Genomic DNA, 16,146 nt, shown 5'->3' on the forward strand with positions numbered 1-16,146 from the left:
TTAACTCCAAATTCGTTATTGGACAAATAGTAGAGCACAAACTGTATGGTAAAACTCAAAATCTCTAAAACATATTTTATTCTATTTGCAAAAAAACAAAACAAAATCAATGATGTTTATAAAATGAAACGTTGAGAAGTTAAATTTTAAATGAAAGAGGTTCTGTGAATTTTGAGTTTAAATCTATACATGCACTAGCCCGACTCAAGCTCGGACTTCATATGGGTTTGGTTTAATTGTAAAATATTTTTTTTATCAACCTATTATAATTCTATGCTTCTGTAGAGTCCTCTTTTCTAGAAAACTGTTAGACTGTAGATTAACATGATAATGGCAACTGGGTTATCCTTCACCAGTTCTGCACGTGTTCTGAAAATGTAGATTCTCGGGATAGATGAGACTCTGCTAACCAGTTCTCTCAACAGAAAGACTGCCAGCCTTGGCAACAGCACATTCAGATCAGCTCCAAGAAAACCTGCTGTAACTTGGATAAAAGAACCAGGTTAAGAGAACCCTCGAGTTCACTTTTTTGAATCATTCCTTTGTTAGGATTACTAGAGGTCACGATGTTAGCTGCATATTCAAAACTGGAAATACCCATTTCAAGTTCAAAAATTCATCGCATAAAGGAAAACATGACTGGTTAGTGTATACTTTGTACTTTATAAACATAAATTCAAGTCAATACACAACGCAAGTTTACATCCAGTTCCAAAAACAGATCCCAGGAAGTCACCCTAGATGTTACAGATCATTCATTAAATTTAAAGAACAGAATATCGTTATAACTCACAAGAGGCTCAATAGCCTACAACGTCACTTGATAGGAAAATGTCACTTTATTTTTCTACCTTGAGAGCTTCCACGCATAAATTGGCTTATGATTTCATCATGAGATTCCAAATCCAGTAACATCTGAAATGTAGACAAATCCGCCGAGAATCTTTTACCTACCATTTCATCAATAAGTCGTATAGCAGTTGACGAGTCCTGATTTTGAAGAAATCCTTGAATGATAGCATTATATGAGCAACTGTCCGGCAAGAAGCCATCATCTTCCATTTTTCTAAATAAATCGTATGCTTCATCTGACAGCCCTTCTTTCAGCAGTCCCTTGATCATGGCATTGTATGTCCGTATAGGAGGTCGCATTCCATCCGCAAAAAGCTTGGAAAATAGTTCCTTCGCAACTTCAAGCTTCCCGGCGATAAACATGCCTTCAATAAGAATAGTACAAAGGACGACATCAGGTTCTAGTTTCTTCTCTTGCATTGACTTGAGCAGTTTTAATGCCTCATCCAAATATCCATGTTTGCAGAAGCCATCTAGCAAAATCGAGTAAGTCACCAAATTTGGAAGCAGACCAGAAGAACACATCTCCTTGAAAAGATTGTGAGCTTCCTTAGGTCTCCCAAGTCGGCACAGACCTTGCATAAGAGTGTTGTATGTGACAGTATCAGGATTCAATGCTTTATGAGACATTTCAGCAAGGAGTGATTTTGCCTCATCCATCCTTCTACATTTGCAAAATCCATTGATCAAGATGTTGTAACTCTGTACATCAGGTGCACAACCTTCACGAATCATGATTTCAAACACCTTCTTGGCCTCATTCATTTGGCGCTGTAAACAGTACCCATCCATCAAAGCAGTGTAAGTGTAAATATCTGGCTCTACACCTTTTTCAGTCATTGTTTCAAAGACACGCCGAGCTTCTGAAACCATTCCTTCTTTGCACAGCCCATTGTTAGAATTATGAGATTTTGCCTTTAGAAAGATAGAATTAAGATCAGTTTTTCATATTTGAATTCTGTAACAGTTTATCTCCTTCAGGATTTGCAGCAGAAACATTCTGCTTAGTCTAGGATTTCAATTCCAATAATCTCTCAAGTTTGTTGAGAGTTCTAATGCATTTCAAGTTCTATGTAAGCCTATATATAGGCATTTGAAGTTAATGAAATATATTGATCTTTCTACTCAACTCTGCCATCTTAAATTTGTTTCCTTTTTCTTTACGTAAACTGTATTGTTTAAGTTTAATTCATTTCCATCAGTGGTATCAGAGCAAATAGATCCTACGGGCTGTGGGGCAAACAAATTTTTCTTTCTTTTGAGTGATAACAATAAGAGAAGGTGAGGCAAACACAGAGAGGGTGAGCGAAACACTTGAGAGTTATTTTCTTTCTGTTTTTTGTCAATGTCTTCTTCAAACAATATTGTATCTGCAATTCCAATTTTTAGTGGAGAACTCTATCATATTTGGGCTGTCAAAATGAGATTTTATCTAAGATCTCATGGCTTATGGAATGTTGTGGCAACCGATTCTGATCCTCCACCATTGAATGCAAATCCTACAATTGCTCAAATGAAAGCACATGAAGAAGAAAAACTCAAGAAGGACAAAGCCATTACCTGTCTTCATTCTGGTCTTGCAGATCATATTTTCACAAAAATTATGAATCTGGAAACACCAAAACAGGTATGGGATAAGCTTCAAGTTGAATTTGAAGGCAGCAGCAGAGTCAAAGCAGTTAAACTTCTTGCATTTAAGAGGGAATTTGAGTTGATGAAGATGAAAGACAATGAATCTGTCAAAGATTATTCTGGCATATTAATGGATGTTGTAAATCAAATGAGGCTTCTTGGAAACACATTTGAAGATCATAAGGTAGTAGAAAAACTTATGATGTCTGTTCCTCAAAAGTTTGAAGCTAAAATCTCAGCAATAGAAGAATCTTGCGATCTGCAAAGTCTGACTATTGCTGAGTTAATTAGCAAACTTCATATTCAGGAGCAAAGAGTTCATATGAGAGATGATGAGGCAGTTGAAGGGGCTTTCCAAGCAAACAACAGGGAAAGGAGTGTTGGTAATCTACCAAGAAACAAACCTGTCAAGTATGCTAAAAGGAAATCAAGTATACCTTCAAAAAGACAGACTTTCTCACCATGTTCTTATTGCAGAAGAACTAACCATACTGAGAAAGATTGCTGGTTTAAGGGGAAAGCTTCTCTTCAATGTTTATTCTGTAATAATCTCGGTCACAGTGAGAAATATTGCAGAATCAAGAAGAAGCAACCTCAGCAACAAATACAACAACAAGCAAATGTTTCTGAAGAAAGCAAAGATGAGGAGGAGCATTTGTTTTGTTGCAACACAAGCTAGCAATACCTCTGAACAGAATACATGGCTTATAGACAGTGGCTGCACAAGTCACATGTCCAAATTTCTGTCAATTTTCTCCTCTATTGACAGATCAGTTCAACCGAAGATTAAGCTGGGAAATGGAGATATTGTGCAAGCTAAGGGGAAAGGAACTATTGCAGTCAGCACAAATAGAGGTATTAAAACCATCACAAATGTTCTTTACATTCCTGAACTAGATCAGAATCTCCTTAGTGTTGCACAAATGCTTAAGAATGGTTATGAAGTCTCTTTTAAAGAGAAATTTTGTTTTATCACTGATACACATAATTCAGAGATAGCAAAAATCAAGATGGATGGTAATAGCTTCTATTTGAAGCTTGATGCTGTTAATGGACATGTGTTTAGTGCAAAGATTGATGAAAGCATTCTTTGGCACAAAAGATTCGGTCATTACAATCTTAATTCATTAAAGTTGCTGTATGATACTGGAATGGTAGAAAACATGTCTGCAATACATGTTACTGCTCATACATGTGGAAGTTGTGAACTGGGAAAGCAGCATCGACAACCATTTCCTAAAGGTATATCCAAAAGGGCAACACACATGCTGGAGCTGGTTCACTCAGACATATGTGGACCTATGAGCACAGCTTCTTTGAATAATAATGTGTATTTTATATTATTCATTGATGACTATAGCAGAATGACTTGGGTTTATTTTCTGGAAAACAAGTCACAAGCTTTATCTATGTTCAAAAACTTCAAAAGCATGGCTGAAACTCAAAGTGGTCAGAAGATCAAAGTGTTGAGAACTGATAATGGTGGAGAGTATATTTCGAAGGAGTTTAATGCCTTTTGTTCAGAAGCTGGAATTGTGCACCAGCTGACGACTCCTTACTCTCCACAGCAGAATGGAGTTTCTGAAAGGAAGAATAGAACAGTGATGGAGATGTCCAGATGTATATTGTTTGAAAAGAAGTTGCCAAGGTTTCTATGGGCTGAAGCAGTAAATACTTCAGTATACCTGCTTAATAGACTTCCAACCAAGTCTGTTCAAAACAAAACACCATTGGAGGCATGGTCTGGAGTCCGGCCTACTGCCAAACATTTAAAAGTGTTTGGATCATTGTGCTATTTTCATGTTCCATCTGCCAAAAGAGGAAAACTGGATGCTAGAGCAGAAAAAGGGATTCTTGTGGGATATGCAACAGAATCAAAAGGTTATAGAGTTTTCAATCTGAATTCAGCCAAAATTCAGGTCAGTAGAGATGTGCAATTTGATGAAAATGCCTGCTGGAATTGGGACTTAAAAGAAGTTCAACAGACTATCACAGCTGCCCTTGAATCACCAGTACAAAGTATTGATGATGAAGATCAACAAGCCATTGAAGCAACTTCAGATACAACAGTACTTAAGGTTAGACAACTGTCTGATGTGTATGAAAGATGTAACCTTGTACATGCTGAGCCTACAAATTACTCTGAAGCTGCAGGAGATCCAGCTTGGATTGAAGCAATGAAATCAGAAATTGATTCCATTGAAAGAAATGGGACTTGGAGATTGACTGAAATTCCTGGAGATAAAAAGGCAATTGGAGTGAAGTGGGTTTTCAGAACCAAATTCAATCCAGATGGTTCAATCTTCAAACACAAGGCTAGATTGGTTGTTAAAGGTTTTGCTCAAGTTGCTGGAGTGGATTATGGAGATACTTTTGCACCAGTAGCTAGGCATGACACTATAAGACTCCTACTTGCTCTTGCGGGACAAAAAGGATGGAAAGTTTATCATTTAGATGTGAAGTCTGCTTTTCTAAATGGTATACTACTTGAGGAAATTTATGTTCAGCAACCAGAAGGCTTTGTTGTTGCTGGTGATGAACACAAAGTTTACAAACTACACAAAGCTCTTTATGGTTTGAAACAAGCACCAAGGGCTTGGTACAGCAGGATTGATACTCATTTGATTCAACTAGGATTCAAAAGAAGTGAAAATGAAGCTACCCTATATCTGAAACAAGATGAAGATGGTTTGCAGCTGGTGATATCACTCTATGTAGATGACATGCTAGTTACTGGAAGCAATGCAAAGTTGCTGGAAGAGTTCAAAACTGAAATGCAAGATGTTTTTGAAATGTCTGATCTTGGCATTATGAACTACTTTCTTGGAATGGAAATACATCAATGTAGTTCGGGTATTTTTGTTTCACAAAGGAAGTATGCTGTTGATTTACTCAAGAAGTTCAAGCTTGAGTCATGCAAAGAAATAGCAACTCCTTTAGCACAAAATGAGAAAGTTTCAAAGAATGATGGTGAGAAACTTGAAGATCCCTCTGGATTTAGAAGCCTAGTGGGCAGTTTGCTATACTTGACAGCAACTAGACCTGACTTAATGTTTCCAGCTGGTTTGCTGTCAAGGTTTATGAACTCACCTAGCAACATTCACATGGGAATTGCTAAAAGAGTGTTGAAGTACATCAGAGGAACAACTGATCTTGGCATCTGGTATTTGAAGACAGGAGGAGTAAATCTGATTGGTTATGCAGACAGTGACTGGGCAGGGAGTGTAGATGACATGAAGAGCACCTCTGGATATGTTTTTAATATTGGTTCAGGTGCAATCTGTTGGAATGCAAAGAAGCAAGAGGTGGTGGCACAATCAACAGCTGAAGCAGAGTATATCTCCATGGCAGCTGCTGCAAATCAAGCAATTTGGTTGAACAAATTGCTTGCTGATTTGGGTCAAGAACAAAGCTCACAAACTGAGCTTCATTGTGACAATAAATCTGCCATTGCTATTGCTCTAAATCCGGTTCAACATGGCAGAACCAAGCACATCAATGTGAAGTTTCATTCTATAAGAGAAGCTGAGAAGAACAAGCTTATAAAGCTACACTACTGTCCAACAGATGTTCAACTTGCTGATATAATGACTAAAGCTCTTCCTAGATCAAGACTGGAATTTCTAAGGATGAAACTTGGTTTGTCTAAGGCAAGTCTCAAGGAGGAGTGTTAGAATTATGAGATTTTGCCTTTAGAAAGATAGAATTAAGATCAGTTTTTCATATTTGAATTCTGTAACAGTTTATCTCCTTCAGGATTTGCAGCAGAAACATTCTGCTTAGTCTAGGATTTCAATTCCAATAATCTCTCAAGTTTGTTGAGAGTTCTAATGCATTTCAAGTTCTATGTAAGCCTATATATAGGCATTTGAAGTTAATGAAATATATTGATCTTTCTACTCAACTCTGCCATCTTAAATTTGTTTCCTTTTTCTTTACGTAAACTGTATTGTTTAAGTTTAATTCATTTCCATCACCCATCAACCAAAATATTGAAGGTCACTGTATCTGGCATAACATCCCTACCAACCATTTCTTTGAACAATCTAGTAGCTTCATTCAGTTGTCCTAAATTGCAAAAACCATGGACTATAGAGTTGTAAGTAAAAACATTTGGTGGAATGGCCCGATCCAGCATTTCAGATAACAATTCCATGGCATCATTAACTAGCCTATCTTTGCAAAGGCTGTCTATGATTGTATTGTATGTCACCACATCTGGCTTGCACCCATTTTGTTCCATCTTCTTGAACACTTGAACAGCCATATTTCTGTTGCCAGATTTGAGCAAACCATTGATTATAATATTATATGACCAACTGTCCGGCAAGAAGCCATCATCTTCCATTTTTCTAAATAAATCGTATGCTTCATCTGACAGCCCTTCTTTCAGCAGTCCCTTGATCATGACATTGTATGTCCGTATAGTAGGCCGTATTCCATCCGCAAAAAGCTTGGAAAATAGTTCCTTCGCAACTTCAAGCTTCCCGGCGATAAACATGCCTTCAATAAGAATAGTACAAAGGATGATATCAGGTTCTAGTTTCTTCTCTGCTGTTTCACACCCAATTTTTTTAGCATAAAAAAAATCAAAAGATTGACTCGACCTAACCTGATCAAAAACTCAGGTCAACCGAGATATAATATAGGTCAAAAACTCGTTGAATTTTTTAAAAATTATTTTTGATCGGAACAAGGTTACTTTGATTATTTAAAAAAAAATATTGGGTTAACTGAGTTAATCTTTTCAACCCGTAACCTGAACCTTGACTTGAGTTAAGTTTTAAAACTATGATAATAATTATTTTTATTTATATAGTAACTCGAATCGATCCATGATAACCATTTGACCTATGACTTGGACTTCACCCTGCTTGATAATGAGTTGATTTTTGAAACTATAATAATAATAATAGTAATTTTTTTCCTTATTGCACCTCCTGCTAAGTCTTAATTGGCCCCGCCTTATTTGCAATGCCTTGCTATTAACACATGATGTATGATGAGGTAGGTTAGGTGCTAGATAAGCATTCCCACGATCATGCTTGAGAAACAGTATAACATGATCAATACCAGAAACAAACAGGCATCTCGTATCAGGGTTTGGCTCTTGCTTTCGTTACTTTTTTGAATCATTCCAATGTTAGGATTAGTTGAGGTCACAATGTTAGGTGCAAATTCAAAACTTGGAATACTTATTTTAAGATTAGAAAATTCATCAAATAATGGAAAACAAGACTGGTTATTGCATGCATTAAAGTTAAAGATCTTTGTATTGTGATAACTCACAAGAGGTACAGCAGCCTGCAATGTCACTTGATAGGAAAATGTCACTTCATTTTTCTACCTCGAGAGCTTCCACGCATAAACCGGCTTATGATTTCATCGGGGGATTCCAGATCCAGTAACATCTGAAATGTAGTTGAATCCGCTGAGAATCCTTTACCAACCATTTCATCAATAAGTCGTACAGCAGTTGATGAGTCCCGAATTTGAAGAAACCCTTGAATCATAACATTATAAGAGCAACTGTCCGGCATGAAGCCATCATCTTCCATTTTTCTAAATAATCTGTATGCTTCATCTGACAGCCCTTCTTTAAGAAGTCCCTTGATCATGACACTGTATGTATGTACAGTAGGTCGTATTCCATCGACAAAAAGCTTCGAAAATAGTTCCTTTGCAACTTCAAGCTTCAATAAGAATGGTATACAAGACGATATCAGGTTCTAATTTCTTCTCTTGCATTGACTGGAGCAGTTTTAATGCCTCATCCAAATGTCCATGTTTCCAGAAGCCATCTAGCAAAATCGAGAAGGTCACCAAATTTGGAAGCAGGCCAGTAGAACACATCTCCTTGAAAAGATTTAGAGCTTCCTGAGGTCTCCCTACTTGGCACAGGCCTTGCATAAGAGTGATGTAAGTGACAGTATCAGGAGTCAATGCTTTATGTGACATTCAGCAAGGAGTGATTTTGCCTCATCCATCCTTCTACAGATTTTCATTAAAAGAATCTCTGCTTCCTTGCTCTGGCAGAGAAACAGAGGGCCAAAAAAAGTCATTTACCTACTAAGTTAACTCGCATGATTTATTTTTATTAAAATAATATTATTATTTTTTAATAATTTTTATAGCTATGATTCAATCGAGTTTTAATCATATTTGACCAGATAAACTAAATCATAAAAAATCGATTTGGATTAATCAAGTTTTACTATATTGATAATTTTTTCTATCTGAACTTGTAACCTGGTTAGAACAAGTTGAGTTTAACAACTATATCCTCTAATGACCATATGCTTGATTCGTAAGAATTAAAAAAAACATGAGGTACTTTTGTCGTGCTACATCTTAAAGTATCAAAATTAAACATAATAAGAAATATGTATTTATGAGTACAAAACCATGGTCAAAGCTGTAATCTAGCTTGTTAGGATACTCGGTTCTCGCCGGAGATGCCCGGGTTCAAGTCTCAGTGATTTATATGAATTTTACTCGTAGGTTTAGATTTCCAGACATTTTCTCAAATCCAAACACCGGCCTCTCAAAGCTTGGGGTAACTATCTGTCCAATTGCTTCAAGTACAGAAACATTCTATAGCAAACTGTGAAAATGCATATCTATGAATCAATGCTGTGTTTTTTTAAAATATTTTTAGCTTGAGAAAATATTAATTAATTTATTTTTATTGTTTTTTAATAGTTTTAATAAATTGATATTTAAAATTAAAAAAAAAACCTGAAAAAAAATTATTTTTATATAAAAAACTATTTTAGAAAGTAATTTGCACTGCAATCTCAATTACTTGAAAAAATGCTGCCGTGGAATGTGTGACTGGGAAATATTTTGTAAGAAACAAGAAGTTCCAAACCCATGGAGCAGGGCTAGCCTAATCAGAAAATAAAATGCCCAAAAGCCCTTAAAATCCTAAGAACGGGAGATCAATATTCTTCTAGTCTTTGGATTTGAAGAAAAAAAAGAAACAACTTTACTCTGTTCTTGCTCCAAAACCCTCAGCTAACAGAATTTCCTTAAAAGTAAACACTGAAACACCTCAGAAAGAACATGAAATTTACAGACACGTTTCAAAGTAGTATGTTGGGTTTGGGAAATCGACAAAAGAACATGACATTCTATGTAGAGCTGAAGTTATGAAACAAACTTTAAAATCAAGGGAAAATAGTTTTATCCAGTCAGTCCTCAATCATCACTCCACATTTCCCAAAGTATGCTCTGTTTATATAATAAGCTGGGATGGCGATATAGCTATATGATGCCTAGAATAGTGCTGCTCCCTGTCAAATACATCAGGGATTGGCTCAAATAATGCCAACTGCTTTAAAGCTGAAACTCTATGCGAATATGCAGTTTTAATTTTGGCATTAATCAAAGGAACGACAAGATGTTCTAATGGCAAGAATCCTTCTTAAATCTCCTCACCTCATTTTCTGCAGAATTGCAGTTTAATCCTGATCGAGCAAAGGAATAATGTACCTGGTCAATATTGTCCAAACACTTCATTTAGCCAAGAAGAATAGAACACCAGCAAAGCTTAAAGGAGTTGAGCAAGCCTTGTTACACGATGGGTGGAGAGACAGGCCTCCTTGTATTAATTGAGACTGAGAAATGAGAAGCAGCACGCAGGACTTTTTGCGAGTGTATACCATAAAGACAAGCAGCCATCCACTTAAAACAACCAGTCTGCAGACTCTGGAAATCAAAACCTGAATCAAACAATTCGAGTACCATGCAAATGACCACTTCAAATGCATAAAACAACCTAAGCTTGTGTTACTGCTTCTGTAGAGTCCCTCTTTTCAAGAAAATCGTTAAAACTGTAGATTTTCATGATGATGGCAACCGAGGTATCCTCCACCATTTCCGCATGTGTTCTCAAATTGTAGATTCTCGGGATAGATGAGACTATACTAACCAGTTCTCTCTACAGATGAGACTCTACTAACCAGCACATTCAGATCAGCTCCAAGAAAACCTGCTGTAACTTGGATAAAAGAACAAGATGAAGAGAACCCTCGAGTTCACTTTTTTGAATCATTCCTTTGCTAGGATTAGTAGAGGTCACAATGTTAGGTGCAAATTCAAAACTTGAAATGCTTATTTCAAGTTACAAAATTCATCAAATAAAGGAAAACAAGACTGGTTACTGTAGAATCTGTACTTTATACACGGATTCAAGTCAATACACAATGCAAGGTGAGCTCTAGTGCCAAAAACAGATCCCTAGAAGTCACCCTAGATGATACAGACAATTCAATAGAGTTAAGGAACTGAGTATTGCGATAACTCACAAGTGGTTAAGCAGCCTACAACGTCACTTGATAGGGAAATGTCACTTCATTTTTCTATCGATAGCTTCCACGCATAAATCGACTTATGATTTTATCATGAGATTCCAGATCCAGTAGCATCTGAAATGTAGATGAATCCGCCGAGAATCTCTTGCCAACCATTTCATCAATAAGTCGTATAGCAGTTGATGAGTCCTGATTTTGAAGAAATCCTTGAATGATAACATTATATGAGCAACTGTCTGGCAAGAAGCCATCATCTTCCATTTTTCTAAATAAATCGTATGCTTCATCTGACAGCCCCTCTTTCAGCAGTCCCTTGATCATGACAGTGTATGTCCGTATAGTAGGTCGTATTCCATCCGCAAAAAGCTTGGAAAATAGTTCCTTCGCAACTTCAAGCTTCCCGGCGATAAACATGCCTTCAATAAGAATAGTACAAAGGACGATATCAGGTTCTAATTTCTTCTCTTGCATTGACTTGAGCAGTTTTAATGCCTCATCCAGATATCCATGTTTGCAGAAGCCATCTAGCAAAATCGAGTAAGTCATCTTATCTGGAAGCAGACCAGAAGAACACATCTCCTTGAAAAGATTGAGAGCTTCCTTGGGTCTTCCTAATTGGCACAGACCTTGCATAAGAGTGCTGTAGGTGACAGTATCAGGATTCAATGCTTTACGATACATTTCAGCAAGGAGTGATTTTGCCTCATCCATCCCTCTACTTTTGCAATATCCATTGATCAAGATGTTGTAACTATGTACATCAGGTGCACAACCTTCACGAATCATGATTTCAAACACCTTCTTGGCCTCATTCATTTGGCGCTGTAAACAATACCCATCCATCAAAGCATTGTAAGTGTAAATATTTGGCTCTACACCCTTTTCTGTCATTGTTTCAAAGACACGCTGAGCTTCTGAAACCATTCCTTCTTTGCACAGCCCATCAACCAAAATAGTGAAGGTCACTGTATTTGGCATAACATCCCTACCAACCATTTCTTTGAACAATCTAGTAGCTTCATTCAGTTGTCCTAAATTGCAAAAACCATGGACTATGGAGCTGTAAGTAACAACATTTGATGGAATGCCCCTCTCCACCATTTCGGATAAGAATTTCAGGGCATCATTAACTAGCCCATCTTTGCAAAGGCTGTCTATGATTGTACTATATGTCACCACATCTGGTTTACACCCATGTTGTTCCATCTTCTTGAACACGTGAACAGCCATACTGGTGTTGCCAGTTTTGCACAAACCATTGATTATAGTATTATAGCTAATTACATCGGGCTCATGCCCTTGCCGTACCATCTCATTAAACAACTCTTCTGCCTCTTTAATCTTTCCCTCCATACAGACCCCATTGAGTAGTGTATTGAATGTGATAACATTAGGTTGAATACCCAGTTTGACCATCTTCCCCAAGATAGAGACAGCAAAATCAACATGGTTCAAGCGACAAAGGCAGTTAATCAATGCACTTAGAGAATAAACATTGTGGGTCACTCCAAACAAATCCATATGATTGCACAAAGAGACAACAGTTGAATACTGTTTCTTTTTAGCGAAGGACCCTATGAATTTGCCAAATTCCACAACAGATGGCCTGGGATTCACGCGGACCATGCGATAGAATGAAGCCAAAGCATCATCAATACTAATGTTAGTGCTGCTATTACTAACAAACCCGCCATTTTTGTGAGGCAAAGAAGGTTTCTTAGTACAAGCAGAAGTGGAGATGTGGTGATGATTGAAGAATAAGAAAGAAGGAAAGATACCAATTTCCATATGTTGTTGAACATTCCGAAAATCTGAAGCAGTCGCTCTAAAAGCGTTTTTCCGCGTGAACATCATTATTGTTAGGTTAAAAAGCTGCGGTATCTCTGACTGTTTGTTCCTCACCTCCTTCGAAGCCGAAGATGGAAAGCTTTTCCAATCTATTCTGTGTCTCTTTCTCAAGCTATACTTGTTGCTTTGACTTTCTATCATTTCCCCTTAAGCAAAACATGTTGCCAAAGAATTTTGGAGTCCTTTAATTGTTATTAATATATACATATATATAATTATATTTTTTTAACTTAGGTTATTTTTTAAATTATTTTTTTATTTAAAAATGTATTAAAATAATATTTTTTTATTTTTAAAATTTATTTTTTTATCAATAAAATATTAAAACAATATAAAATTATCAAAAACAATTAATTTTAAAAAATAAAAATAATTTAATTTTTTTAAAATAATTTTAAAACACAAAACAAATTGACTCTAAAAATATATAAAAAAATTTATGTTGTGGTTTTAGTAATTTGTGATATTTTTTTGTGGTTTATTTTGATAAAAAGAGATGGATATAATAAAAATAAAATATATAATCCACCAAAAGCAATAAAATATTGTTTTCACTCATGATTTATCTCTCATACTTGCATTTTTTTTATTTCTTTAAAGTAGATTCGAGAAAGTAATTAATAAATAGACAATAGTTGCTGCCTGAGTATAGTAAATTTTATCGTGCATGTAATGTTTTTATATGAACAATGTTAATTTTTTTTATTTTGATTATTGAATTTTTTTAAATTGCAATTTCACCATCTAACATTACATTACCAAGTTTTTATATGTTACACACAAAGTGTATAAGGATATTCTAGTAATGAATTAATTCAAATTATATCTATCTCTTTTAAGCATTATAAAACTAAAACAAACATATAAATTGGACATTAATTAATATTTAAATATAAAAAATAGTATGAAAGAAAAAAAAATTAGACAATGATGATCTTAGCCTTTCATTAAAAAACCTACCTCCGCGTGCTTGGTAATTTATTGTTTTTATCTTATTTTTGAAGTAAATATAATATTATTTGCTCTAGTTTATTTTACTGTATACAAGAAGTCATCTGTTATGATAGATTATTGTTGACTACTAAATAGTTTTTTGATAATCTCTTATGATAAAAAAAAAAATTAGCATTCAAGTATTTGAATTCTAAAAACTTATTTTTTTTTCTCGTTTTCACATGAAAACATTTAAAACAATCCCACATGAAATGTAATAAACTTGTTTCTAATCCTAAAACACCCTCTAATCACTCTATAACAACAATTAAATGAATAAAAAAATTAATGAACCTTGATCAACTTTTTCCCCACATGGTTATAGAAAAAACCATCTTCATTTAACCCTTTTTAAGAAAATAAACCTATTTTTGTAGTTGGAATATGGTAATTTGAGTATTTTCTCTCTATTTAAAATTTTTGATTGACTTTCTCAACATACGGGTAGCATTTTGTTACTTTTTTGGGATAAAAAACATATGAAACAAGACATGAAAAAAAAAATAGATAGTATTGTGTTTGACAGTGATGTACAAGACAAAGTGATTGTATCTATTCATGTTTGGTTATGGTGGGAAATATACAATAAAATATGAAAAAATATATATTTTATTCTTAATTTGTATTATTGTCAAACTTACATATTTTAAAAAATAATTAGATATTAATTTTTTTCTATTTCAGTTTATATTGGGTGTTGAGATTAATAATATTATAATAACGCTACTTACAAAACTATGACTACTTTGACGGGTTTACCCAAAAACCAAGTCAACCTGAGGTCTGGACTGTTTGAGTTTAAGAAGAAATAGATGAAAAAATGACTCGACCTAACCCAATCAATAACTCATGTCAACTCAGGATAGAACACGGGTTAAAAACCCATCGAATTTTTTGGAAAAAAAATTTGGTCGAAACAAAGTTGCTTTGATTATTTAAAAAAAAAAAAAAACATTAGGTTAATCAGGTTGAGCCTTTTAACCCGTGACCTAAACCTTCCTAAAAACGATTGACTTGACCTAACTTGATAAAAAATTCATGTCAACCTAGGATAGAAGATGGGTAAAAAGACTCGTTGAATTTTTTGATTTTTTTTTTTTTTTATCAAAACAAGGTTGCTTTGATTCCTTTTTAAAAAAAATTGGGTCAACCGAATTGACCCTCCCGACCTATGACCTGAACTTAGTCTTGAGTTAAGTTTTAAGACTATGATAATAATTATTTTTTATTCATACATTTACCTGGGTCAACCTATGATCCAACCCATGACTTGGGCCTTACCCTAGTCAATCCTGAGTTTACTTTTAAAACTATAATAATAATAATAATTTTTTATCTTTACATTGATCTAGTTGACCTTCATGATTTGTGATCCGAATTTTATCCTAAGTTGACCCCTGTATCAAATTTTAAGGTTATACTAACAATCATTTTTATTTTTATGTTGATCCAGATCAACTCCACTTGATCAACTGACACGTGACTAGGATCTTGCTCATAATTAACCTTCAAATCAGGTTTTAAAATTATAATAATAATTATTTTTATTTTTATATCAACTCAAGTTAGCCCGACTCGTGACCAAGACCTCCACCATTGACCCCGGCTTTGACTAGAATCATCCCTCGAGTTGAGTTTTAAAACTATAATAATTATTATTTTTTCTTTACCTATTTTAGTTGTATAATTTTGAAATTGAAAGTTTTTTTACAAAGATATTTTAAAAATAAAGAATAATAAATATTTTTGATGAAACAAATTTCCCCTTTCTATCTTCTATTTTTAAAATATATAAACTCAAATACAAATTTATTTTTATACTTTTATCTTAATCTCTTTATGGTAGGTATAGTTATAATATAAAAATAATATTGAAGTCAATACACAATGCAAGGTGAGATCCAGTGCCAAAAACAGATCCCAGGAACTCACCCTAGATGTTACAGATCATTCATTGAAGTTAAAGAACAGAGTATCGTTAGAACTCACAAGAGGCTCATCAGCCTACAACGTCACTTGATAGGAAAATGTCACTTCATTTTTCTACCTTGAGAGCTTCCACGCATAAACTGGCTTATGATTTCATCATGAGATTCCAAATCCAGTAACATCTGAACTGTAGACGAATCCGCCGAGAATCTTTTACCAACCATTTCATCAATAAGTCGTATAGCAGTTGACGAGTCCTGATTTTGAAGAAATCCTTGAATGATAACATTATATGAGCAACTGTCCGGCAAGAAGCCATCATCTTCCATTTTTCTAAATAAATCGTATGCTTCATCTGACAGCCCTTCTTTCAGCAGTCCCTTGATCATGACAGTGTATGTCCGTATAGTAGGCCGTATTCCATCCGCAAAAAGCTTGGAAAATAGTTCCTTCGCAACTTCAAGCTTCCCGGCGATAAACATGCCTTCAATAAGAATAGTACAAAGGACGATATCAGGTTCTAATTTCTTCTCTTGCATTGACTTGAGCAGTTTTAATGCCTCATCCAGATATCCAT

General features: G+C 35.0%; 1 protein-coding gene across 1 annotated transcript; it reads right to left on the reverse strand.

Moving 5' to 3' along the window:
- Positions 1–646: 646 nt before the first annotated feature.
- LOC118051364 (uncharacterized) lies at positions 647–12,788 on the reverse strand. Its single transcript, XM_073409245.1, has 9 exons — positions 10,859–12,788; positions 8,254–8,429; positions 7,832–8,177; positions 6,462–7,038; positions 5,377–5,552; positions 4,626–4,719; positions 4,170–4,194; positions 3,998–4,065; positions 647–1,750 (listed from the first exon to the last, which is right to left on the reverse strand). Exons 1-9 carry the CDS (start codon positions 12,786–12,788, stop codon positions 835–837), a joined length of 4,308 nt encoding a protein of 1,435 aa, XP_073265346.1. The 3' UTR covers positions 647–834.
- Between the last annotated feature and the right edge of the window lie 3,358 nt (positions 12,789–16,146).

This window comes from Populus alba, chromosome 5, assembly GCF_005239225.2.
Source record: "Populus alba chromosome 5, ASM523922v2, whole genome shotgun sequence".
In the NCBI taxonomy this organism is placed as follows: Eukaryota; Viridiplantae; Streptophyta; class Magnoliopsida; order Malpighiales; family Salicaceae; genus Populus; species Populus alba.